At 42.3% G+C, this 27,595-nt stretch overlaps 1 protein-coding gene across 5 annotated transcripts in view; it reads left to right on the forward strand.

The window, feature by feature from the left end:
- The first annotated feature begins 814 nt into the window (after window positions 1-814).
- BTBD8 (BTB domain containing 8) overlaps window positions 815-27,595 on the forward strand; it is a 53,976-nt gene continuing 27,195 nt past the window's right edge. For 4 of the 5 annotated variants that reach the window (XM_044432348.1, XM_044432350.1, XM_044432353.1 and 1 more), the window contains exons 1-6: window positions 815-1,179; window positions 3,912-4,109; window positions 14,142-14,425; window positions 16,878-16,980; window positions 18,824-18,913; window positions 25,202-25,282. In XM_044432348.1, coding sequence (XP_044288283.1) covers window positions 1,034-1,179; window positions 3,912-4,109; window positions 14,142-14,425; window positions 16,878-16,980; window positions 18,824-18,913; window positions 25,202-25,282 — 902 coding nt within the window. In that variant the 5' untranslated portion in view covers window positions 815-1,033. Of the gene's footprint in view, window positions 1,180-3,911; window positions 4,110-9,742; window positions 9,799-14,141; window positions 14,426-16,877; window positions 16,981-18,823; window positions 18,914-25,201; window positions 25,283-27,595 lie in introns of those variants that run through there. The other variant, XM_044432351.1, reaches the window with a different exon arrangement.

The following is a 27,595-nucleotide window of genomic DNA, read 5'->3' on the forward strand; positions in this document are numbered from 1 at the left end:
GACAATGTGCAAGCTTAAAATAGCAAAGATTCCTGTAATAATCTCGGCTTCTGGGGAGTTTCTTGCATCCAAGAGAAATGATTCATCAAGGTTGTGTTCTGTTTCTCACAGAGCACAAACCGGACTTGTTCCGCACATCTATACACTACATTCCCCTTCCACTGGGTAGTTGCACCTGTTTGCAATTGAAACGAGTCTTCTGCCCGACATCAGGTCGAGCGTTGATTATCTGTGAAGAGCTCTTTCAAAGCCTACATGGATTCTGCAGAGTTGGGTGCCTTAGGCCAAATTAATTCCGCGAAACGTGCACATCTAGTCCATTCTTTGCGAGAACGGCACATATTTTTCTGGGAATAAACGTTCTGCATGCTAACTGTATTGGCGTTTATCAACAGAAACTGTATCTCAGCACAAATACTGTCATTGTGATGGTTTTCCTGCAAACTATTTATACTCCTCTGAAAACGTCTTTTCACACACGTGAGCGCGCTCCTTCGTGTCGTGCCTCTGCCATTTCCGCGCTTGCTCCCTGCGCAGTCTATTGCGCCTCTTCCTCAAGAGCTGAACCTCACTCGCTTCCCGTCCCTTCTTCGCCCAGCAAAGCTAGAGGGAGCCAACCATGTGGGCAAAAGCATGGTAAACAAGGCGGAGGCGGGACTGGGCAGTTCCAACTGGCGACAGCAAGTCATGATTGGTCCGAATTTTTTTGCTGTCCAATGAGAAAGAAGGAAGGGGTGGGCATATCTTCGAAAGCACCAAAACAGAAAGGTTTACGCCATGGGTCAAGCGCCCGCTAGTTCGGTAGTTTTCGGAGATTTCCCAGCGGAGCTAAGCGCGAGCGGCGTAAGGGAGAGGCTATCCCCGCCGTAGCAGGAATGGAGACAAAGAGAAACATTACCGGAAATACTGTTCGTGTATTCCTTGAACAGCGTAGCTAAGGGATCGTGTGCTAATACTAACCCCTCACTGCGGAAGTGGGACGTACCAAAGCTTGGCACCCGAAAATCCTGCCCTGCCGGGTGGCTCGCGCTGCATGGCGCGTTGCGCGGGGAGCGCCGCCTCCTGGGACTGCGGGGATACCCGTGAAGAGGGAGGAAGGAAGGGCGGTGCGAGGGGCGCCTCGGAGAGGCGAAGGCTGAAAGAAATGGTGGCTGAGCAGCTGAGGCAGGATATGAACAGGTAAACGCAGGCGGAGGGAACCAGGGAACTGGTCTGGCACTACATGGAGTGCCTCTGTGTACCGAGAGCTGTGAAACCCACGTGTGTGGGTCACCTTAGGGTGCTTATTCATTCTGGGAAGCAATACTTTACAGGCAGCCAAGGTAGTGCACATTTTGTCAACAAATAGGTGATCTACTTGTAGGCTTTATTTCAGAAAAATAAAATTAAAATCTGATGATCCGCCCTTCTGTACATCAACACACCCAAAGTGTTCATAGTCCGCAAGCATAAAAAGCGAAGTCAACACCAGTTGTCATTTGCAACACAAAGGAAATTTCAAAGTAGTATTGTGGGTAGAGGAAGAAGAAAAAACAGTCTATTATATCATCGGTGCTACTATTCTGTTGTGATTTTTGTTTTGTTTTGTTTTGTTTATGGGCCTGGCTGATGTTTCCTTTATGGAAGCTAATCGCTAGGAGTTGCTCTTCTGATAGCCAGAGAAAACTCTTGAGTGATCCATCAGTACTTGGGGAATGCATCTTGTCCCCCCCGCCACCTCCACTAACGCAAAAACAAGAGTTTTTGGAGTTTATGGAGAGTGAGGAACAGGCAGCTGTGAGCCATAGTATTTCTATTGTATTTATAAGTTTATAGAAACATAGAAACAGAGAGAGTCAGAAGGGGTCTCCCAGGCCATCTAGTCTGACCCCCGGCACCAGCTGGTTCTGCTCACGACATGCCCACCATATGCATGCCCACCATGTGCATGTTTATCATTATGCCATTGCATTTTTTCTTCTTGTGAGGAACCCAAGACTGCTTGCCTGCTTCCCCTCTTCACTGCAGGTGCAGGTATCTCCTCAGGGCTCTGAGACGGGCTTCTGTGCAGGACAACAGGCAGCTTGGCTCCATTTGTGCTCTACTCATATATTGTGTACTTTAACCAAACTGCTGTGAGTCAGCAGTGCTTTCTGCTCTGAAGCATGCCTAATCCCAAGTGGTGCTAAGAGTAGCCATGCTGGATCAGACCAGTGGCCTGTCTAAGCCAGCATCATGTTCCCACATGTCTGTGGCAGTTGTGAAGAACTTCAGGTCCAAGGCCCAAAGGTGTTGCTCCTGGGTCTTCATCTTCGGGTTCCATGGATGGGTATGCCCTTATATCCCGGAAGAGGTATCTGCATCTGGTCTCTCCATGGTCAGAGCACAAAAGTTAAATAAGCTCTGATGGGATATAGTGATTGTGTAGTCTTGCCCAATGGAATCAGCTACCTAAAGAAGTGATGGGCTCTCCAGTACTGGATGCTTTCAAGTAAAGACTGAACAACCATCTGTCAGAGATTTTTTAGACTGAGCATGGCCCATTTTGACTCTAGTCCCATGTTCTTCTGGGCCTAATCCAATGGATAAAATGAGTGGAAGGTGCTTCTGTCATTGCTCACCCATGCTCTCAAAGAGAGTGGATTAGAAGAGAACAGCAGCAAATCAAGGGGGCCTCCAGGGACTGCATGTGGGCCCCCTGCTGAGTCATAGGCCTTGAAGGTACACAGTGATGCCGACCCATTCACCCATTCAACACCCTTTACTAGTCTGGAGAGCCAGCTGTTGAGAGTTTGTATAGAAAGCATGGCATGATCACTGTGTGTTTTGACAAATGAGAAAGAAACAAACCTGGATCTGGTGACATTAAAAAAAAAGAAAAGAAAAGAAAAGCAAAACAGTTTGGGGGTTGGGTTGTTGCTTTGTTAAAGATATTCTGAGAAAACTTGGTTGTTGCTGCTGTTGTATCAGAAAGCTGAAAATGAACTTAATTGGTGTGCGAAAGAGCAGGCTGTATGGTAGATGGAACTGTAGCATTCCTGTACATAGATGTTCTAATGTGAAGATGCAATCCCCCTCCCCAGGAGTTGGGGGTGGTACTCTAGTCTCTAGGAGATTTAGCTCCTAGCAGAGGGGGTTGAACTCTGAAGACTGGCAATGAGCAACTATAAATACCTGCCAACAATTAAGAGGAATTCCCCAAATCTCTAGCAGCGCCAAAATAGGGACAATGAGACAGGCATTGGGGATACAACTGTCAATAAATATGACACACATAAAATGTACATTGATGTCACATCCAAGACTTTGAAAGAGCATACAAGTATTACATGACTAGAGATACCACCCTCAACTCCAGTTTCCATATTTTCCCTCCTTGACCTTCATATCCATATCTGTCTGATCAACAGCAGTATAGTGGAACCAAGGCTTGCTGGGATGCAGTGCAGGCACTTTCTATTAGCAGGAATGCTGATGTCATCCACCACCCCTCATAATTCCTTGTTTCCTCTGAACTTAGCTGCAATTCTCACAATATTTGGAGGTGGGAGTGAATTTGCTGAACAACAGGATATTTCCTGTTTATAATACAAAATATTTTGGATGGCTTGGTCTTGAGTTGGCAGTTGAGACCCATAACTTTACAAATGACCTACTTTTGGTGGAGATGCATGAATACTCCTAGAATGCATTTGTAGGTATGGATTAACATACAGTGGTCTGACTTTTTAGACTCTGAGGGTTGAGCACTTGCACTTCAAAATTTACTGCTAGACCACTGCTGACCAATCAAGCGTTGCATGTGTATGTGTGTGCTTCTGCTATGTAGCTTTCTTTAAACACTTGGATAAAATGTGTTGGTATGTTGCAATGTATGTGCCACTTTTTAACTCTCTTAGCTCAGTTGTGATGCTCTTTCTTTTCTTTTGCAGGCTTCTTAAGGAGGAAATCCAAACTGATGTTACTTTCTGTGTTGGCAATATTCTGTTCAGAGCCCACAAGGCAGTGCTTTTAGCAAGAGTGCCAGACTTTTTTTTGCAAGTTTCTGGGAGGTGGTTAAATAATCTAAGCAGCAGTCAAGTTATTCATCTGGAGAATTTGGAACCTTTTGAATTTAAAACATTCCTACAGTAAGTTTCTAATTTTCTCTTTTGCTCTTTAAAAAAATATTTCAAGCTGGTGTTGTCATAACTGTTGGAAGAGTTAAGAAATGCATTATAGACTGGTAGCTTTGATGGTAGAGCACCAGCTTCTGCCATTAAAATCCCTCTCTAGCCTTCAAGGAATTGATCTGACAGTTAGCTTGGAGATCACGAAATTTGAAATGAGTGCTCCTTCTCTTTCTCCTGTACTATTATCCCATCCTTTTTTGGGGGGGGGGGGGTTAGTCGCAAGGTCGTGGCTGACCTATTATGACCCCATGGACAACATTCTTCCAGGCTCACCTGTCCTTCTGGTACTGGCAAGGATACTGGAATGGGTTGCCATTTTCTTCTCAGGGGATCCCCTTTTGTCAGAGCTCTCTGCTATGACTTGTCCATCTTGGGTGCCCCTGCATGGCATAGCGCATAGCTTCATTGTGTTACACAAGCTCCTTCGCCACAGCAAGGCAATGATCCATGAAGGGGTCCCATCCTTAACCTACAGAAAAAGTGGTGGCCAACAAGTACAAAAAGTATTATTACTACAACAGTATTTTTGGATTGAGTAACTAGCAGTTTGCTTCCTTGAAATGAGTTGAAATGAAGTGAATTTGCTGCAGGTCTATTTGATAGTTTACCTGACTGAGTTCAACAGCTAACGTTTCATCAGGGATGTATTCTTTGGAATGTACATTTCTAATACTTTGGTCTTGACATTTTAAATATATTTACCAAGGAGCTGTGAAAGGTCAATGTACATTCTACGCAATTAATGTTGCAAACAAATACAAACTTACCTGGGATTAAACCCTGTTGAACTATATGGGGCCTACTTCTCTGGAATGCCAACAAGTGCAGTGTAAGGTTGTGAATTGTGAGCATTAGCATACCATTTTCTCAATTGTTTGTGTTTATTTGATGTTTATATGCATTGATCAGAGGCTAAATAAATAATATAATAAGCAAAATGTTGTAAAAATAACCTCTCAAGGTCAAATTCTGAATACTTCTAAGAAGTCTATTATGGGTGTTAATTTCTGTTTGCTGCTATTGCCAAAATTATAAATAATTAAGAAGATACTGGTTTGCAAACTTTGTGGATTACTGTCATGAACTGGGCTTCCTCCTTTCCACATTTAAAAGCCACAGACCATTTTCCTTACAAAGTGTTCTTTATAGACCAGAAAGTACAAACACCCAGAATGAATCTCTGAGCATGCACAGAGTAGTTTGAACCCAATCTAGTAATCACCTCCAGGAATCCTCCTTATGAGTGTGCTTGGGCTCATCCCTTTGCTGGGGGGGGGGGGCTCCTGAGAGTGAGCACACCTCCTCTCTACATGCTGATGCTCTAATTGTGCCACCCTCCTCTGCTGATGCCATGTGATGGGGACCAGAGCCAGGGGTACCCGGTCTGTGTCTGAGAAGCTCTTCTGCCTTGGGTCCCTTCCTCCCAGCTGAACACCTTGGTTATTCCCAGGGACTGCTTGCCCACCTGGGGAGTCTGTCCTTGAGATAAGCAGCTCTGCTTCTCTCATCTCAGTCTCCACTTGGCCCACATTCACAGTCTCCCCCCAGTTCCGCTTCATATTCTAATTCTGATGCTTCTGAACCCAGCCAGCCACCCTTGAGAATGAATGCACAAAGCAGCCCTCTTTTTCACTCCCAACCATTACTGTGTGTTATTTGTATCTTTAGGGTTTTTTTTTAAAAAATAAGTGTTATTTTATGTCGAATTTGTTTTATGGGGCAGTTGCAGAAATAAATAAAATGTATTTCATCCTAGATAAAAGAATGGAAACCACGTGCTTTTGTAAATGTTAATTCTTACCTTTTTTGCTTTTGTCAGGACTGTATTCATAGCTCTTGACATTCAGTTGCTCAAATGAACTAGGGATGTAACTTGTTTGTTCCATGAGCAAACTCCAGTCTAGGCATGAGTAAACATGGAAGTCAGTTCCTGGCATTTCTTACTCTATGACCGTAAGAAGAGACCTGCTGGATCAGACCAAAAGCCCAGCATTCTGTTTCCCACAACAGCCAACCAGTTACCTCTGAGAAATGCACAGGCAAGGGCATGAAAAAAATACCAGATCCACCAACAACCTTTTCCTGCCCGCTAGTGATAATTTAGTAAAATACATCCTCTGAAATTGGAAGTTGCATTGATACCACAGCTTCAGGATTATACAGACTTCAGTGATCCCTCTTTAAGTGATCACCCCATCTGCTTCTCATTGTCCCTTCTTGCCTGTTTGCCCACCAAGTCTGGTTTTTCTGGTGCAATCAAAGCAGAGGGCCTTTTCCTCATTTGTGTTTTAGGTAAAATCTTATAAGTACAGATTTTGATCTGTATGTATAAAGTCCATTAGATAATTCTTCAGTCTTTCTGCCATTACACTGGAAATTGGTATCCATCACCTGGTTTTCTTTGTAGATCTTTTGGAAGTTACTAAAGACCTACCTGTTTTCACTGGCCTTTCCATAGTCCCTGAGCTGCAAGTTGTATTGCTATTATTGAGTTTCATAGCATTTTTAATATTTTTTTCTTTGTTTTACATAGTTTTACATAGGTTTTTATCCTGTATGCTGCCTTAAAAAGTTCTACCCTTATTAGAAAAATAATTTTAAATCAGTAAATGGTGAGCTCCATGAATAAATCATGCACTGTGTGGGAAAATAATTTTATTTTGTGTATTGACTCTACCACCAAGCAGTTTTATTGAGTAATGCAGAATTCTAGGGTTATGAGAGGGTGTATGTTGAAAGTCTCCTTCACTTGCCCTATGATAGAGTTTTAGAAAGTTAGGAATATGCTTCAGTTGGATACAGTTGAGAGGAGACAAAATATATCCTTTGTCTAAAACTTTTGGTTTACCAGCGGCAGGTTTCCCTCTCTTCTCCAAGTTTGTCTCCTTTTATACACCTTTGTACACATAGACACTTAATGGGATAGAATCTTGATGGGATTGTGAAGTGTTTTCTACACAAAGCCTGGTCTAGCAGGATGTATTGCAATATGGACACACTCTGAATGAGATGCTGCTGAATATTTCACTGTTTTTCAAGACTAGATGGTTTGCTGGCATCAGGATGTTGCTTTGGCTCAGGCTTATATATAAGCCATCAAATGTTACTACCCTGTGGCAGAGATGGGAGTTCCTTCCCATATCTAGACTTGCCCCCATGTTTGAGGGGACCACCAGCAAGGTGTTTCCCTCCTGGCCAGCCTCTTCCTACCAATCCTTTCTTTTCCTTTCAAGGGAGGAGCAGCGGGACTCGGCCTAGCTCAGCTCCTGTCTTCCTCTTAGCTCACTGCTAAAAGCAAGTGTTAAAGTAGCTAATCATCTGAGATTGCAGTGCCATGGCACATCATTTTAAATTAAAAGCTTATTTCTTTGTTAACTTTGAATTGTGGGGAATGGAACCAATTGGACATTGGGTGTGCCACCAAGGAGGGAAGAGCAATGGCAAAAGGGCAGTCTTTTCATAACTTTGGTGCCCTCATTGTCCGTGTCCCGCCAAAAGACAGCACCTGAGTGGTTCAGTTCACACTACTCAAAATTACCAAAGAAAAGAGTCCCTTTAATTTAAAGTGGCATGCCAAAGGGCCAGAGCCCTACCCATCTAGCTGTAGTGGCGCTTTCTTTTAGCAGCAGGTGGGCAGAAGGAGGTGGCACTGCTTGTTTTTGGCTGGTGCCTGGCCCTGACAATGCTATGGCCTTCAGCATTTGTGTTTCTGTGCTGCATGCTGCATGCACGGGTTGCTCACTTGCCTTCTGTGCTGTAGCCCGTGGGAGGGACAGAGTCTGCACACAGTTTCAGATCCATGCCACCTACGGCTATGAGACAAGTGCTTAAATCCAGAGCTGGCTTAAAGAATTTTAGATTCCTTCCTTACTCCTTTTAGGGGCATTGGCCCTCTTCAAAGGATGTGCTAATCCTTTTCATGTCCTGGAACCATTTGATACAGGAAATGCAGAAAAGCAAGCAAATCTTTTATTGCCCTTGCTTGGGAAGAGTCACTTATATTGACAGTTTGTTTCACAGAGGTTAAATGACATGGCAACTGAAAGTCTGTGATATGTCATAAATTGCATATTAGACATTCTCTTTGTAATGCAAGAATGAGCAGCATATTGTTTAATTAAATAGGAATTTTCAAGCCTGCAGGGAAAAGACTGCATTAATTCAGGCATTTTATTTTTATAAAAATAGCATGTCTCTTCTAGGAATTTCCCTGGGATTTGCACTGTATATTATTACTAAAGGACTGAAAAACCAATTTTTAGATTGATCAAAATATCTACCTATCTGCATCAATTTTATATTACCTTTATATGTCAGAGGCAGATAACAGGAACTGAATGGCTGTTACTTGTTAATGTCAGGATGCCAAACTTTCATTTTAATTGTCAACAGTCTGCTGTAATCTCTCTCTACTTCCTATTGTTGTTGTCTTCCCCTTTTCTGCCTTTTTTCTTTTTCTTGTAACCTTGACAGTGTTCTGATTTGTTCATAGGACCTGTGTAAATTTGGTCGCAGATTTCATTGGTCATGCTACAAATTGAAAAGCTGAAATCCTGTTCCCACTTTGCCTGCAGCATGAAAAGCAAAGATTTCTGTCAATTCCAATTAGCAGCTGCATAGGCAAATTAATTGGAGCAATGCAGAATGCTTTAGGAAACAGCATAGTAGCAATTTTATATCTCAAAGCTCCTGATAGAGGTGAACATTAGCATTACAGCTATATGTGTAAAATATTCCGAAATGTAACAGCAGAAGCTCTTCTGGGAAATTATATAAAGGACAAACAATTAGTTTGCACAATTATCCTGCCAATTCAGCATTCCAATATGTAGCAAAGAAGCTTATTTATCACTCAAAAGAATCTCTGATGGATCTGTCTTCCTTCAGCTGACACTAATAAATATCCACATATTTTCCATCCCAGTTGGACAGACAGTTTATCAGTATCACGTATATCATTGTGTTTTCACTACGTAGCAATCATTATTTTTGCTGTGATTAATAGTGGATAGTGAACTCTTAGTACTAAATCTCTTAGCAAGAAATCTTACTTCTAAAAAGCATCTGAAGATCTATAGGTTACTTCAGATTTCCAGATTCAAAGAAACAGTTGGTGCTCTGACACCCTTTCTCCTCACTGCTGGCACAGAAAGTACTACATCACCTGCTCTCTCAGGTTTGAAAAGCAACCACAGAGAAGAGGAAAATGGAGTATATTCTTGATCAGGGAGGAAAGGAGATTAGACAGGCTAGGATATGCATTATCCTGAGGCTTACTTTCCCCTTTCAAATGCTTTGCTACTGTCTACCAAAAAGGCAGGGTGGGAGGACAGTGAGGCAAAAATAGCCCCTGCCACTCTTCGTGCCCCAGATAGGATGTTCATAAACCTCTGAGTTCAAGGACTTACGGTCCTTGTGATAGAATTGCACCCATAGGAGCAATCCTATGTGCCATGTCAGGGATCCCAAGGTAAACAAGCTGCTGTATCCACACTTATGCCAGATTCATGCTAAAGAGTAAAAGGGCAGAGGGGGCAGCATTTTCCTCCTTTTCCTTTGATTTTATGATTTCCTTCCCACGTCAGCTTGTAGGAGTGAAATCGCATATATCAGCTCCAGGTAAGAAGTTCTAGGCAAGCCACTCCAGGTAAGGGCAGCTGTGAGGTTCAAGGGGGTTCAAGTCTCCAAGGGGGCATGTGAGGTTCAGTCTTTCCATCTGAGGATTGAGCAGGATCTTGATCTGCAGGCCATTCACAAGAAAATTACAGTTTAGCAACATGGAGTTTTTCCATGCCTAAAAACTCAGCCCCAGAGGAACTACCATATTGGTTATAAGAAAAGACTAATAACTCATGGTTATGACAGTCATGGAAATTCTTGCAGTAAGGAATGAAATCCAAGCAGTGACGATACGGGAGGCAAAGTACCAAGCAGTGACAGTTTAATACGTTCTTGCAAGAGTGGGCACCCACCACACAGGCAGCGCCCCGTTTTCACACAAGACATTGCTTTTTATTCCCTTTTCCCGGCTCGCAGACCCTACCTCTTTTCTCCCACTGGCTGGGTTACTAAGAGTTTACGATCTTCACCGTCTGCCTACATCATACCACTTCCTGATACGTTCCCCTTCCCGTTCATACGTTCCATGTTCATGCTAATGAGCCCATTACCTATGAGGGGTGTGTCAGTTACTATTCATGAACCTATTAAGCATGCGCACTACCTTCTAAGAGTTCAACAGGTCGGCTTGGCCGTGTAGCCTCTCACTTGATGCCCACTTATTTCCTAACTCTTGTGGGAGGATGAGATAGGACGAACAGGCCTTCCTCCAGGCTCATTATGGTCAGTTGTAAAAGGCAATCAATTTCCTACTCCCTTCCACAAAAGGTGACAGTTTTACCACTGCCCCCCAACTTCACCCCCCTTGTGTTCTTCAGGACGTTGATGTAAGAAGCACTGTTACTTTTATTACAACTATCTACATGGTTCTGTCCTCAGGCCCTTTGGCCTGAAGAGGTTTCAATGATCCTACCCTAGCCCTTTATTCCACCCTTTTTCAGTTTTCACCTTACCGCTTAGTAACAGTAATTTTTCATTTCTGACAATTAGTAGTCCTTAAAGCATGGGTCCTCAAACTAAGGCTGTACAATAGGGCTGCACTATAAAAGGGCTGGATCCGGCCCGCCATGCCCATTTAGACCCACCACATGTTTCCCCGCGCTCACACCTGCTGCTCTGCACCTCACCCTGTGGATGGTTTGCTCACTTGGAGAAAACGAGCAGTTTGCTCTCTCGGAGAAAATGATTTCCAAGTGAGAAACCCGCTGCCTCGTGTGCCCGCCTCGTGGCCCGTGCCTGCCCCCACCTCGCCTCGCCTCCCCTCACCGTGTGCACCCTCCCACGCTTCATCTCACCTCATTGCGCACCCTGCTCCCACCTCAGTGTTGCTGCCCGCATGCGCCACCCACGCCCCCGCCCCCATGCCGGCCCGCGCACCCCGCTGGCACCACCATCCGGCCCGCGCCCGGCCAGCTTTCAACTGGCCCCCTGGTAAAAAAGTTTGAGGACCCCTGCCTTAAGGCATTCATAATAGCCTTCTTTACCATACTTGCCTATGTTAATAAATTGTGGCCCGAAATATCTACATTCTATCTGTCCCAGTTGGGACCATCTGCAAAGGTTATATATCTGCTTACCTAGAGAAGGTTTTTCTACAGATTAATGGCTGTTCACAAAAATGGGATATCCTTAAATATACTGTAACATTAGTAGATAATTTCACTACCGGAAATGCTACAATATTTAACCTTCCCACATGTTGGCGGCTTTGGAGCGCCCCCAGCTCATATTCTCTTGTGTAATTTGCATATAGATACAGTCTAGTCATTCAAGGACAGTGTCATGAGCTAATCTAAAAGGTCCCAAAATTTCAGCCTTCCGCCTTGCTTTTATCTTTTCTGTAAACCAAAACATGCCAGGAACATAAAAAGGCTGCCAAAATTTCAGAACAACAATTTTATGGACTTTTTATATCCCAAAGAAAGAAACAAAAGAAGGTCACCTTAGTCTCTTTTGAAAGCTAGATTTTAAGCTATGACCTCCAGCAAACAGAATTAAAATCCATTGAGGGAAGGCTGGTTTTTTATTGTTCAAAGCTTGTAGACCAAATTATTGTTATGCAGAGCTAAGGTCAATACCCAAGCCTTGCTTTGCAGATTTTATTGTTATGAATAGCTTCAAGAAAGATTAACTCTTAAGTTGCCTATACTTACTGAAAGCTGTAAACTATTCTTATGTTGACTGAAACCCCTTTGGGGGGAAATCCAGGGAAAAAAAACCTTTCCAGTGCCACATTTGCCTTGTCCGAGGCACTTTTGTCTGGGATAACAAAATGCCCCCAGATGCAACTAATGCTAGTTTTGCGTTGATACTGGATGAAGGAGTATATTGTCCATTGATATATAACGGTCCAGCTTTTCCTGGAATTGTTTTGGTCCACTGTATTGTATTTACTACTATAACTTGAACCACCTATAGTGCAAGAATAATTAAGTTGTCTTATTTCTGTCTATGGCCTTTGAAATATAACAAAATCAATGGAAGAAATGAGAGTTTTTATCAATAGCTGCTATTGTTGGGGGTATTCCTATTCTTGGACTTATAAATCTTATTTTTTTATATCTTTGGTCTTTTGCCTCATCTCTGCTGTCTCTTTAAAATTTTGTGCTTTCTTTGGTGGTGGTGGGGTTGTACATATTTTAATTCATATATTTAAAGGAGCCAATATATTTTGTTTAATTTTTTCCTCATTCTTCAGTTGTGCAGTGATGTAAAATTAATTCCACTTTTGTCATGTTAGTGAAAAGAGATTACTAGTTCAAGTAAATTATGATACATTGAAATATGCAAAAAGCTATCTATTTTAGAAGGAGTAAAAGACCAGTTTTCCATGCAAAAGCTAGTCTACAATTGGAGCATGGATGGGCAGTCTCCCTGCTCCATTTCTTTTTTAATCCTGCATTATTTTTGCTTTTCTACTGTCCTGCTTTTTAGGCGCCTGAACATCCTGGTTCTATCAACATCAGAATGACTGGTAATGATTTGGTTGTTCACTGCTGTGGAAACTATAGCTTCAATTTATATATTCGATGGTATTTTTGTTAAATAAAACACAGTGAGTCCTGTCACCCTGAGCTGTGATATTACATGGAGGACTGGAGGGTCCAGATGGAGAAGGAAACAACCAGTGGTAACCCTGATCCTCTGTCAGGTGCTCCGTTGGTTCCATGAATGGCCCACACTGATCAGCTTATTTGCAGGGTGGGGTGGGTTGCTGTGTCATGTGAACTCATCCACTACTTGAGGGGTTTGAAAGTCTGTCAACCCCCGTGATTGCCAGGTGTTTAGCAATCCAGTCAGCATATTCTCTTAAGGGAAGAATTTTGCATTTGTAATTTAGATGGTTGTCTGATGCCAGAGTGTTATAGCTTTCAGACAAGGCATTTCAATCCAGCAACTATCTTGCATTTTTTTAAAAAATGTGATGAATTAAATAATAAACACAGACAAGTTTCATCTGATTGCAGCGCACAGTTTAGAATGTCTGTCTGGAGGTCATTTTAGAAAAAGTTTGGACAAGAGTGTTCATGCATTAAAGGGAATGCATGCCCTTTTAACACTCCGTAAATTCATGCATATCACCAAGCAAGTCCTTCTAGGAAATGGCTTTCTGGGCATTTTCCCAAAGAAATTAACTTGAGTTCTGTAGTTACCAAGAAGAAATATAGTTTAATGTTTAATTTTAAAGAAGTATTCTGACTTTATTGGGCATTGAAGGTTGTATGCTATTTCTAACAGATGCAGCCATCTTTCCCACTGGTAAAGTATTATTTTTGCCAGTTCAGAAGATGAAACTGAATGTCGCTCATTCTGGGCCAGCATCACAGGATCTCGTGGATGGGAGCTTCAGAACAGATTAAAGAAAGTGCTTCTCTATATGATGCATGGATGAACTGTAGAGTTCACTTTTAAAAGATACGGAGGGGGAAAGGGGACTGGACAAATTCATGGAGGTAAAGCTAACAATGGCTACTAGTCCTGATGGCTGTATGCTACCCCCAGTATCAAAAGCAGTATGCTTATGTATCCCAGTTGCTGGGGAATATGGGCAGCAAAGTGCACTTCAGAGTTTCCTGTGGGCAACTAAGTGGCAGTTTTGCAAACAAAATGCTAGACTAGATGAACCTTCAGCCTGATCCAGCAAGGCTCTTCCAATGTTCTTATTCCGGTGTTTTTAAATTGTGTTTCAATGTATTTTTATGATTATTGGTGTGTGTGTGTTCATTTTAGTTTCTATTGTTCTTAGCAACTCTGAATACAGTTTCCTGGTAGAAAGGTGGGGTATATCAAACAAGTAAATCCCACTGAGATCAGTGGGACTTGCTCCCAAATAACTGTGTATGGAATTGCAGCCTGACTCTCTTTTCCTAGGGCTGTGTATTCATCTGACAGAAACATGAAAGAGGCTGAGCAAGAGGTTCTCAAGAAGGAAGTATCAAAGGCTAGATTAACAAAAGAAGATGAAAGTCTTCAGGTCAGCCATCCCCAGAATGGTCAAATATCAGCTGCACAGTGGCTGGAAAATCATGAAAGGCCATCTGGGCATCAGTATTCCTCAAATGGAACAACAGAAACAGAAACTGCTGCATCTCCTTTTATTGCAAATAAAATTCCTGAAGAAGCTGTTGATGCTAAAGGCAATGCAACTGTGTCAGGTGAGGTTAAAATAGTGTTTTGATTTTTTTTTTTTTTGCCTACCCAAATGCCAGTGTGAGTTTGTTAGCTGCTACAAATAAGCTTCACAGTTACATCACTGGCAATGTCACATTTGATAATTCTTAATTGCAACTCAGTTCCGTAGTATATAAGCCTTGTGTCACTCAGATAGCACTGTATGGATATATAGAGGCTGCAGTCCTTACACTGGTTTATTGCATAAGAGCAGAACTGCTCTAGGTGCTAAGAAGGGATGCATTCTAGCTCCATTCTCTTTGATTTTTCACTATTGTTTTAGTGAAAAATATTGGCAGAAATAAATGTTCAATAAGAGTGATGGAGATAATTGCATTAACTAGCCAATAGGCTTGACTTTGTATGGGTTGGAATACCTCATAGTTTAATACAGTTAAACAAGTCCCGGAGTTACAAACATCTGAGCTACGAACAACCCATACTTACAAACAGACTGCCATAAAGCCTACCTGGCTGACCAATTGCAGATGGTGTAGCTAAGGGATTTTGGCTCTGCACCATGGCCCTGGGGTTCTGCAGGGTTCCATTTTATCCCCTTCAATATCTACATGAAACTGCTGGGAATGGTCATCCAGAGGTTTGGGATGAGGAGTCATCAATATGCTGATGACACGCAGCTCTGCCTCTCATTTTATCCAATCCAGGTGAGGTGGTGAGTGCTTGAAACAGGTGTCTGGATGGTGTGATAGACTGGATGAGGGCCAATAAATTGAGGCTCCATTCAGATAAGAGGGAAATGTTTCTGGTGGGTGGGCCAGCTGTTCAAGTGAGTGATATTTGCCCTGTCTTGGATGGGGTTGCACTCCTCCCCTGCCCCAAGGGACAGGGTAGGCAGCTTGGGAGTACTCTTTTACCCAGAGTTACTCGTATCCCTGGAATCTCATAGAATCTCAAAATTCTATAGAATCAGGTCCAGCCCCCTGCTGTTACATCTGTGGCAAGGAGTGCTTTCCTTCAGCTAAGGCTGGTCCTTTAGCTGTGTCCGTACTTGGACAGACAAGTCCTAGCAACCGTAACTTACACATTGGTAACCTCTCACTTGGACTGTTGTAACATGCTTTTCATGGGGCTGGCCTTGAAGACTGTCTGGACATTGCAGTTGGTTCAAAATAGAGCTGCCAGATTGCTGACTGGGACCGGTAGATGAGAACATATTATGGTGGTTCTATATCAGCTACATTGGCTACCAGTTGAAGTTCAGGCCCAACTTAATGTGCTAATGATGGCACATAAAGCCCTAAACAGTTTAGGGCCTGGTTATCTAAGGGAACCTCTTATTCCATATGAGCTTTCATGGACCTTAAGATCATCTGCAGTTCCTCCTCTAAGAGCCCTCCTTGAAAGAGTTGAGGAGGGCTGTTACAAGAAGGAGGGCCTTTTCTGCTATAGCATACTGATTATGGAACTTGGGTTTGGGAGAGGTGTGCCTGGTGCCATTAATTTATTTGTTCTGACACCAGGCCAAAACTTTATTTACCCAGTGTTTAAATTGTTAAATCATATTTTAATTATTTTAGCATCAAGTACAGGCACTAGGGAGTTTTTAATTGTTTAATTGTTGAATGAATTGTTTTTAATGCCATAAACTGTCATGAGATTTTTAATGAATGATGGTATAATTTTAAAATAAATAAATAGATAATAAAATTGCTTCATTTTAAAAACAAAGGAACTCTAAGGTACAAACCCCGGGGATCTCCTTGGTATCAAGCCAAGTTTCAAGTAACTACATTCATGACAGGCGCATCCTCTTTTAATGTTATAGATTGAAATCATTTTACCCTGCTCTTCAGCTGAAAGGACCCCTGGAGAGACTTTCATAGTATCAATAAAGACAATAACAAACAGGACAGTGCCACAGGCTCACAGTCTAAAAGGCACGCATGCAGACAGTGGAGGAAGAGAGGAATATATAATGTGCCATTGCATGCAACATGGCATATCCTCATTAAAAGAATGACTTTTGTTTACCGGATGTTTCATATGAAACTTTTTCTTTTCTGAATCATAAGAATTGCCTCATCAGTGCTGGAAAGTGATATAAAAGTACCCAGTCAGTGAAATGTTGGTGTTGATGAGCTTCGGCTATTGCAAATTAGAGCTCTTTGTTACATAGGCTCTAAAAGACAGTGGCTTTGCCTTTATTGGTTGCAGCACAGAGAAATGCCTTCCTCCCAGTCAATATATAGACAACAGAATCTACTTTCAGAGGGCTGGTTTTAGCAGGGATTGACCCTGGTATCTTATTGATGCACAACGTGTGTTCTGCCATTACATTACGGCCCCTCTTAAATATATACTATATATAAGCATGCAACTTGTTTGTATAACATGAAGAATTTTTTAAATGGATTTCAAAACATTGAGAACATATACAAACAGTCATTTTTCTTTCCCCTGTTACTAATAAAACAGAAACTGCATCTGACTTGGGAAGAGACCTGTTGCTGCTCTACGAGAAATCCTGGTTTTCAGATATTAATATTTGGATTGATGGAAAACCATTTGAAGTGCACAGGTATTTTGAGTGCCAATAGCATTCCTTAGAATAATACTTTAAAGTGCAATTCTATGCAAGTTTAGACAGGCATAGCAGGGCTGGCTGGGGCATGCCTGGGGTTGTAGGCTTTTTATCTGCCTGAACTTGCTTAGGGCTGCATCCCTAGCGGGCTTTTGTCAAAGGAAGGAAGCTTGGAAATGCTGATCTATTCTCAAATGTTCAGTTGTGTTGGTCTCTTAGCCACATTGTATTTGCATAAAGCTGAGGGAAATGTTTTTCTTTCTCTCTCTTTCTGTAAAGTGTCCTAGTTACCACATTGTGAATTAGAAAGTATGTCTGTGTGAAGGGGAAGAAGGATGTTAATGTGTTAACAAGTATCTACCACCATTTATAGGACTGTGCAAACCTTTCAAATCTTTCTATATATCGTCTTTTGCATAAGGCATATCCCATTGCTTAAAAAATTCCTCAGCAGGGTAGGCATGAATTGGCCCTTAGATCTTTATAATTTTTTTAAAAATGCTATACCTGATCATTAAAGATTAATTATGCTTTCAAAGAGGAAGAACGTTGCGAGAAATCTAGTCAAGTTTTTCCACTGATGAACTGTGATTCCCCATCCCTTCTAGGATGATTGTTGGGCGGGTGGGGTGCTACAAGGAGAAGAGAAGTGAAGAGAAGAGGAATTCACATTGCATGAATATCCTTCTTTTTGCATAATGTTAGATTCTATCTGTTGTGAGCTATGTTCTGCATGCAAATGAGAACGTGTTTTCTCTAATAAGGGAACAGAAACGAATCAGCTGAAATGTATAGGAAATATAACAATGGGGACAAAAAGGGCAAAGCATGAAAGAACATTGTATCACTGCAATGACTGCTAGATGCTACATTTAGGAATTTCAGAAAAATTGTATGAGATGGAAATTGATGGTAGTTTCTTGACTAAGGAAAGAAGTTAGCTTTTCAAACATGAAAGAAGGCAAATGAAGTTGCTTATGTCCATTCTGCATTGATCAGTTGCGAATTCAGTGCCTGCGAACTTGAATTGTGTTCTGAGTGAAAGCTGCTTTAGGATGCAAGCCCTAATAGCAGTTCACACATTATGTGAACATGCAGCACCACGCAAGAATTTTTTATGCTGTTCCAAAATACATGAGGTGGTTGATCTTCGGTTAGAGAATAGCAAGATGAAACTTGTGCTTTGAGTTTGAAAAAGTTTTTTTTCCCCAGAGGAAAGCTTAGTTTGGGTATGGAGTGTGTGTGTGTGTGTGTGTGTGTGTGTGTGTGTGTGGAGAGAGAGAGAGAGAGAGAGAGAGAGAGAGAGAGAGAGAGAGAGAGAATTCAGCTACTTAGAACCTATTTTTCACATGCATCCTTTTACAGAATTAGTCATTCTAGAAAGTCTGTGGTAAGATTGTCACATAATATTAAACAGCAGATTTGCCCACAAAAGCCCATTTCCTTGTTTGTCAGAAAGATGAAAGGTCTGTAGAGGGGAAAATAGCATTGCTATCTGTTAAAGGAGGAAAACAACCAGGTATCTAGCAATCTGAGAATCATCTCTCCCTCCACCACCACCAGCCACAAACACTCAGCCTTGTTTAATGAAAATGAATTGTGCATTAGCAGTTAACTGGAGGCATTTCAGGATGATAGCAGTTTTCTCTATTCTGTGACAAATTGGATTAAATTGCTAGATATATTGGAAGGAATAAGTATGCAGTAAGCGGACATACCTTAGAATGTAAAGGGCAGAGGATTTCAACCTTTCTCTAACAGCTTTCCTAAAATAAGTATTTGGATCTAGTAGAATGATGTTTACTCTTTTCTTCTATTTCTCTACCTTTCCTTCTCCCAGGGCCATTTTATGTGCCAGATCCAGTTACTTTGCCGCTATGCTGAATGGGAGCTGGGCTGAAAGCTCTCAAGATCACATTACTCTTCAAGGGTAAGCAGAGTTGTTTGCAGGTCATATGGGAGCGAAGATAGGCAATTTAAAATCACAGGTAATTCGGAGCAACCAAGCTGCATACAAAGCAATTCAAATTAATCTCTCCTGATACTCTATTCAGTGCAATATATTTGAACCAGATTTCTGATTTTTTGACTATGGAAAATCTCTATGATGCATAGACATCTCTATGCATAAAAATCTCTATAAATTTCTGATATTTTTTGACTATGGAAAATCTGCATTGCAAAGCCATTGACTAGCGTAGTCAAAATTGTAGCATTTTCACTGAAGTGCAGTTAATGCAGATTCCATTTATTGTTCTTTTTATGATTCTTTGTTTTTACCATAAGGTATATAGCTGGTTAAAATGTAAGACACCTTGCCTGCCAACCATGGGTAACAAAAAAGGAGGACAACCTGCCTTCTCTCTGCATCACAGCTCCTTGGATGATTGAGTAGTTTGTCGCTAACTAGTATAAACTTGGTTAAGGTTCATCAGCATTTCTTTTAAATTGGAATCTAGAGCCCATTTCAAACCACAGGAAAGGATCCTGCAGTGTTTGCACACTACCATGATGCATTCATTCATTCATTCATTCATTCATTCATTCATTTCTATACCACCCAACAACTGATACTTCATTGATGTTGCACTAATGTAAACCAATGTCTATGCAACATCAGTAGCCCTTGGTAGGTGATAGATTTGTTGGGTTGCACACCTGGTTAGCCTTATGGTTAAAATCACTGGTCAGAATCGGTGTTGACATACTCCTCAGTCAAAGTTAGCATGGAAGAATTTTGTTGCAGAGTGAGGAGGGTCTCCAGAGAATTGAGCACATTTTGTCCTTTCAATTTAGCTTAAGACTGTTTATTTTGTTTGCATGCAGTAGTGGCTTTGGGAAGTCTAGATGCTTTGAACATAAGCTCCCATCAACTCCATCCAGCATGACTAATGGTTAGGAAAGCTGGGAGTTGTAGTTCAAAGCATCTGGGGTGGGGGGCTGCCAGGTGTTGGAAGGTTATACTAATGAAAAACACTTTCACTTGTAGAACGTGGGGCACCTCAATTTTGTTGACCTCTCTTACTCAGCGCAACCCACCATGTCTCCCAAAAGGTTGTTCCTGCAGGATGGGAGAATAGTCTGGAGTTCAGAAGACTGCAGTAGGAAAAGCCTAGGGAAGGAATGGCAAAAACTAGGTACTTTGCCTTAAGTAAACAGAATTGTTTTTCACTGGTGCAAAACTACCATTGGATACAACTCTTTATTAGTAGTGTTCCAAAACCAAATAGTTATTCTTACATTCAAATAAAAAGGAGCATTTAAAATAGAAGGGGGGCATGGAATAAAGTGTCTTAACCATTTAACTGGAAAGCCCAATACAATGTACTGCCAACTAGGTTGCAAAAGTCCAAAGAAATGCTGGTGAGATGCTCTCCAATTTATCTTCTTCGCATTCATGTTAGTACCTTGGCTATCACAATAATGATAGTGGGTGCAAATCATCTATATACTGTTGTACAGAAAGTGGCATCTTCTTCCAGTTTGGAAGCCCCAGAAATGTGGCTGGCCCTACTATATGAGAGTACAGATATGAGAGGGTGCTTCCCAGTATTTTACTGGGAGGCATCACACTGGCCCAGTCCCACTCACTCTGACAGAATAAGCAGATTTTCATGACAAATTGCAGGTGACTGCTTAGTTCTTTGATCACATCTTAATTCATAGCCACCAGCATTACAGGTTTCAGGAAAAGGATTACTTGGGAAGGAATGGCGAAAGAGCACCTCCTCAGTTGGGGGGCCTTGAAGTAAGAATCACAGGCTGGGAGTCCAAGGCTATCTAAATATTTACATTAATGTTGTATGCCATTGAGAGTTAGACTTGGTCCAGTCAGTGCTAAGAGAAGGAGTGAAACTTGGGAACTATGTAGCACCTTAGGCAAGGGCTGTGCTTGAGCAAAGTGCTAATCATAATTCAGTGCTGGGGTTCCTATGGACCCGTCCCTTGGTCCTGCCAGGTTTGCTCTCCTGATATTTTTTTTGCATAAAGGCACAATCCCATGCATGATTAGACAAAAAAAAAAAGTCCTGGGAGTCTTAGCATGCCCCAGCCAGCATGGCTATCTGGAAGGAAGCTGGAAGTTGTAGAACTTTTCTGTCTAAAAATGTATTGCACCTTACTATGAAAGGTGTGCCTCGTAGTTCAAACAACTCTAACATCAAATGATCCAGAGTTCGAACATTAAAGTTGAGATAAAATTGCTCCAAAGTTCAAACAATGCTTCTGTGCTCAAACTGCATGTGACGTGACATAAATGCAGTCACAGCGTAAACGTCATCTGTTGTGTGCTCAAATTGTCTCTCATTCTAAAACAACTTGCATAACACTCATGTTTTCAGTACAAGCATTTTCAGTGCTTTTTTTCTGCTTCAATTTTTGGTTATATATGTAAAACCACTTCTCACTACGGTACAGTAAATGTACTAACATAACATTACTAACAAATTCTAATACAGTGGTCCTCACACTTCAAACTTAACTTGTTTCAAAAGGTCGTGTTTGCTGTTTAAGTTTATTGAAGTGGGTGTTGTTTAGGGCCTGGGGACAGATTAATTCACTTTCCATTATTTCTAATGGGGAAAACTGATTCAGACTTTGAACAATTCAGAGTTCAAATGGGCTCCTGAAATGAATTAAGTTTGAAGTATGAGGCACCACTGTATTATCATCAATATTATTACAGGTTAAAATAACCTGTAAAATAAAAAATAACCTGTAAGGAAGCTGATGTGCTATAGTGTGAAGTACCAACCTCCAATGGCATCTTTTTCCCAAGAATGTCTCTGAACTCCTGTGAGCCCCAGGCACACTCTTAGAAAATAAAAGTGGTGGCTGGCTGCAGCCCAATATTCCATTTTGAAGCATGCCTGGCCATTCAGTGGGAGAAAAGGGCTGGGAGGTTATAGGAAGTGCCCAGGGGCCTAAAGTATATCGAGTTCTTGTGGGGCATATGGTTCTGTTTCGTCTAATCTCTGTGTGCAAATGTGTCCATGTGTATATTTTCTTTGAGGGAGTGTGTGGTTTGGCATGGCTGTGTTCACTGAGCAGTTTTCCATCACCAGTTTTCCATCTGGGAAATGGGTATTTGGTTGTGCTTTGTTGAGAGCACATGTGTGCTTTGGCATTTGTAGCTCTGTCTCCACCTCTGTCTTGCACCCAGGCTCTTGGGCAAATTACTCTTCCTTCAGTTTCACTGATTGTCCTTCTGGGAAATGGGTGCCACACAACTGGTTTGTGACTAGGAACCACCCATGGCAGCCATTTTCTGAGCATACTCCCAGCACTTTATTAAAATGTGCCCACTGAACAAGCTGCAGCAAGCTTTGAGCTCATGCTCTCTCCTTCCCTCTCTTTCTTTGGTGTGGCTTCGAGGAGGTAATTAAATGTGTGTGTTTGAGATTAACCACAGTTTAGCATATTGTCCAAACCAGTTGTGCAACCTACAACTGTCCCATCAGGAGCCGCTGCAGGATGTAGAAAAGGGGCAGTGCACCCAACTCCTTCCCCATTTACAGCTGCTGGCAGCAGTGGTGGCATGTGGGTGTGAGTCCAGGGAGCCCACCCCCAAATGGATTCTTTGCACATCCCTGATTGTGGTCCAGACAAAGCATTGTTTAAAGAAACATCTTCTAATGAGGCAGGAAACCTGAATTCTTTAAGTATCATAAAGCACCAAGAGATAGGGAGCAAGCCCTGGTAGTGAAATAGTTCAGTTTTGTTTCTTATGAACAGCAGATGAGGGCTAAATGTGTTCTTGAGTATGCAACTTCAGTCTGGAAGTTGGGCTGTTTTGAGTAAATGTTCCTCTAGTTTAAAGCAAGAGAGAGAGAGAAGTCTCATTATATGAGTGGAAAGCTTCTTGCACAGTCGTGCCAACCCAGCATGGCTGACTGGGAGAAGCTGGGAGTTGTAGTCCAGCACTTCTGGAGGGTATCAAGTTCCAGGGGCCTGCTCTTGCATGCCCTTGGCCCCTCAGCTGCAACCCACATGTTGCCTCTTCATCACTGTGTTTCTGCCTTAACCGAGACCCTCATTTTTTCAGTCCTGGAGCATAAGGTACATTGGCTTAATTCAGACAGAATCCCAGACCATCTTCAGTTCCCTGAGAAAGAGCCTAGAAGAAAACTTGGCTGATAAGCTCCTTTGCCACCTACTTGCCAGCTTCAGAGTTTGCCGTGGCAAACTATAGCAAGGTCTGGTTTGTGCTTGCCCAGCAAACAAGGATTGCAAACCAGAATCAAGCCCTGGTTTGAAATGAGCTACTGTTGCTCTGGAAATGTCCCCTTTCACCCCATCCACCCACGGCAGATTTTCAGGTTGCTTGTTTCACTAAGCGCTTGAGAGTGCCATGCATATGGCTTATCATGAAACAATGAAAATGCTGTTTGAGAGGCCAGCTGCCAAGGCAGCAGGACTGCCTGTTCCTGCTGCTTTTATGGCTACCTCATGTGCTCACATATAGTCAAACAACTGTGTTGATATTGTCACTTAACCAAAAATAAAGAATGTCACTATTACTGAATCTTCAGAGAAGCCATATGTCACAGTAGATATCACAGTTCCCACTTATCGTTATGGAAGCCATATCTTGAAATGAAGGATTAATTCACTGGAATGCATTTGGTAGTATCCCCAGTTAGCCTTCTGTTTCCTAAAGGGACTGTATTCTCATGGAAGAAGGGATGGATGGTGTCCTCTGCAGCTTCCCAGGCAGGCTCCATTCCACCTCCTATACTTTAGTCTGGTTCCCCAGCCCCACAGAGCAGACATACCAGGGGCTGTGGAAAGGAGAGGTAATTGGCAGAAATTTCTCCTTCCCCTTTCCACTCATAGGAGCATCCCATGAGATGCATTCCATTCACAAGAACTCAAGAAGCAAGCCTCTTGCTCTTGGGTTTCTGTTCATTAGAATAAAGCTGCAATGAAAAACACTTTCCAGATCTTCTGTTTAATAGAAATTACTCCATGCAGTTAATCAGTTCTGGCTTCATAGTTCTGGAGAGCTCTTGGCAAGATGCGCTCACAGAGTCCCCTCCCTCTCTCACCCCACTGTCATAGAACCATAGACTAGTAGAGTTGGAAGGGGCCATGAAGGCCATCGAGTCCAACCTCCTGCTGTTGCAGAACACCATGTTGCACCATCCCACTCAGATGGCTGTCCAGTTTCTTTTGGAATGTCTCTGGTGTGGGAGAGTCCACCACCTCTCTAGGCAGCTTGTTCCACTGCTGGTTCCACCACCTCTCGGGGCAGCTGGTTCTGGCTGTGATTGAGCTTCATCCTCTTTATTATATTGCTCCCACTTGCTTGCTATGCAGACAGAAAGCTAGTGAGTAGGTGGGCATCTACTGCCCCTCCTTCCCACCACCACCATTCTCTGACCCAAGCAAGAGTCTGGCGCACACACAGGCTGCAGCAGTAAGGATGAGGAAGAACTACAGGCAGTCTTTTCAGAGGGCCCTGCTGGAGCGTGGGGCCTTGGCAGCAGCCTGTCCATGCCCATCCCTGAAGCTGGCCCCGCTGTGGTTAAAGTCAGGGTTAGCTTGACAAGACAAAGGCAGGTGAAGATAGGCCTTAATAAATGAGTATTGAGTGTGTAATGATGAGTTAGTAGCATTAGAAACTGATGGCCTCAGAAAGGGTTTTCTGGATAAAATTAGTAAGACCTTTAAGCGTCATTTTAATTGTTAATATTATTTGCTTATTTTATCTGGCCAGGGCGACTTATTTTATATTGTTATTTCTAGTATTTTAATTTTATGTTGTGAGCCGCCCCGAGGCTTCGGCGAATGGGGCGGCATAGAAATGTTTTAATTAATAAATAAATAAATAAATAAATATAAATAAATTTTCTAAAGAAAGAATTCAGGATGTGAGCGGAGCAGAAGTTGGTGGAGAGCCATTGGTAGAGAAGTAAAGAGAGCCATTCTGATTTTGACCAGGAGGAGGAAAGCTTGACCAGAAGAAGGAGTTTCCAGTCCCCTGGTTGAGATCATGATGCAACAGGCACAGGGAGCAGTGGTGGATAAAAGACACAGCTCACCTCACAGGCTGATTGGTCATGGTCCATATTCTGCCACAAAATCTGGCCAGGCAGACAGTTCTGCAAGTTCACAGCTATTCAATTCTGGTGAACCACTTAGGATTTATAAAATGTGAACTGTCTATTGGATTTTGTAGATGCTGGTGTCTGTAATGATTTTTCTTTCTGTTTTGCAGCATAAACCATGTAGAAATGACAGTTGTTTTGCATTTTATCTATGGAGCAATTCTGGATTTCCCAATCAAAGCAGATGCTGGGTAGGTGTCAAGTTATGTTATTTTTAATGCCTGTTCTGCTTCTAATTCATCTACAGTCAAGTAGCAGGTGCTTTACAAAGTCTATAAATGAAATAGTAATGGTGCCAGAATTAATAATCACTGTGTTATAATTATATTTGAGGAGGAAAGGGGTGTGTGGAGTTCTTCAGAACACCATTTCTTACTTAGAAGGTGAGTTGATGAGGTGGCAGTGATTAAAATAGCTGTATGGGAAGGAGGAAAAGTACTTAACTCATCTTCTGAGTACTTCTAGTTATTTGTTGTCAAGTGAAGACTTTGGAAAATGTACAATTTTTACTGAAACTCATGTGGCCTGTGTTTCCATAATTGTGTGGACTTCTTTTGTTTATCCATGGCAGTTGCACTCATATAAATCCTCTGTTGGCTATCACTTTTCTCTTTCATCACGCCTCCGCCTCCTCCTCTGCCTCCTCCTCCGCCTCCTCCTCTCTACTAAAACTAGTGTTCAAAGCAGCTAACAATAAAATAACCAAGTTATGATTAAAACATCAAAAGAAATAACACAGAGGATAACTTTGACAGGAGGAGCATCCAAAATGCGGGGGAAGAGATAAATCATCACCCTCCCTTGTCCCTGGAGCACTAATAACTCTGCCAGAATGCAAGAGTGAGAAAGCAGAAAGGCCGGTAGACATGGGTTGGATAAAGTGTGTCTGTTGATTGCTGCATTTAGGGGGAATCGGTTATTGGTTGTGTGTTTGCTCATCCCATAACAAGTATTGGTAATTTACCTTTAGCTTACATTTTACTGATTAAGATAAACTGAAAATTGCATCCCAGTGATAGATAGTAATTATTTTGTAATTAATTGCAAACGTTATGCTACTGAAGTAAATGATTTCAGCTGATATGGAAATAATGTCGTGCTGGAACTGATTTCTTGCCCTGCATTCTTGTTTTTGTATTACTCTACTTATGGGCTACTTTGGGCATGTTATGTGGAAAAGCAGCATATAAATTAAAGGTGGCAGAGATGAGGATGAGGCTAATTGCAGGGTAAGGCTATCAACTGCTATCAGTCATGATGGCTGTATATACCTTCAGCATCAGAGGCAATATGTCTTTGCCCGCCACTAGAAAGGCAGCTAAGATGGAGCCCTTGGTGGAGAATTCCAAACCCTGGCAGCAGCCACTGAAAAGATGCCTTTGCATCTTCCTGCTAAATGTGCCTCCAGACAGAGAAGGGACCTCTCCTGAGACTTTGCAAACCTAGGCAAATGATCTAGGACATGGGTCCGCCATGCCCATTTGGACACGCCACGCATGCGCCCGCACCCACGTGTGCGCCTGCTGCTGTCCACCTCGCCTCACACGCGGGAAGGCAGTGGTTTGCTCACTCGGAAAAAGTGATCTCCAAGCGAGCGAGCTGCTGCCTCTTGCGCCCGCCTCGGTCCTCGCACACCGCCGGCACCACCTTTCCGGCCCACACCCAACACTGGTGCCTTTCAACTGGCCCCCTAGTTAAAAAATTTGAGGACCCCTGATCTAGGAGAATATGGCCTTTCAAATATCCCGATCCTAAGTCATGTGAGGCTCGAAATATCATATTCAGCACTTTAAATTATTCCTGGAATGGACTGGCAAGCCAGGGATAAATCACTTATGATTAGACGATTGCCTCAAAATATTGATATTTTAGAACATGAGTTTCATAGAAACTTTCTTAGAAGTATTTATACTTTGAAATTTCTTAATGGGTGAACAGAGTACCCTATGCAGATGACATAAAGTTCTCTTCCATTTCTTTCCAGCCATGAAGTTTGTGTATATTTCCCCTCCCTTACTGCTCAGCCATGACATTTGCACTTATTCCTTGTCAAAACTAAAAAGAACATATTTCCCAGACGCTTACCAAAACACACACTCGCACGCATGCCCACACACACGCGTGCACACGCACAACCATACAGGTTGTAAAATGGGGGCCCTCCTAGTTTGATGCATTCACTGAGTCCCATCCAGCTTATCTTCTCAGGCCTTTTTGACAACAATCAGGGAACCACCACAAGTGCCCCCAAAAAAGAGCTGCAAAAGGCGAGTATCCTTAAGATCTCCCCTTCCTAATCTAGCTGGAGCCTTGGGGAGTGTCTTAAAGTTGGGGGGCACCGAGGAGTGCCAGTTCAACACTTAGGACTCAGCAGATGTTGGGAAAATTTGAATAAATCCTGTCAGAAAAACATTGCTTCTATGTGCTTTTGCATTGTGGAAGCAATCTTATACTCCTCAAACCAAGCTAAGTCACTGTTTAAAATGGCATTCCTCCCCCGCTTC

Source organism: Varanus komodoensis, unplaced genomic scaffold (genome assembly GCF_004798865.1).
Source record: "Varanus komodoensis strain SLA01 unplaced genomic scaffold, ASM479886v1 scaffold24, whole genome shotgun sequence".
In the NCBI taxonomy this organism is placed as follows: Eukaryota; Metazoa; Chordata; class Lepidosauria; order Squamata; family Varanidae; genus Varanus; species Varanus komodoensis.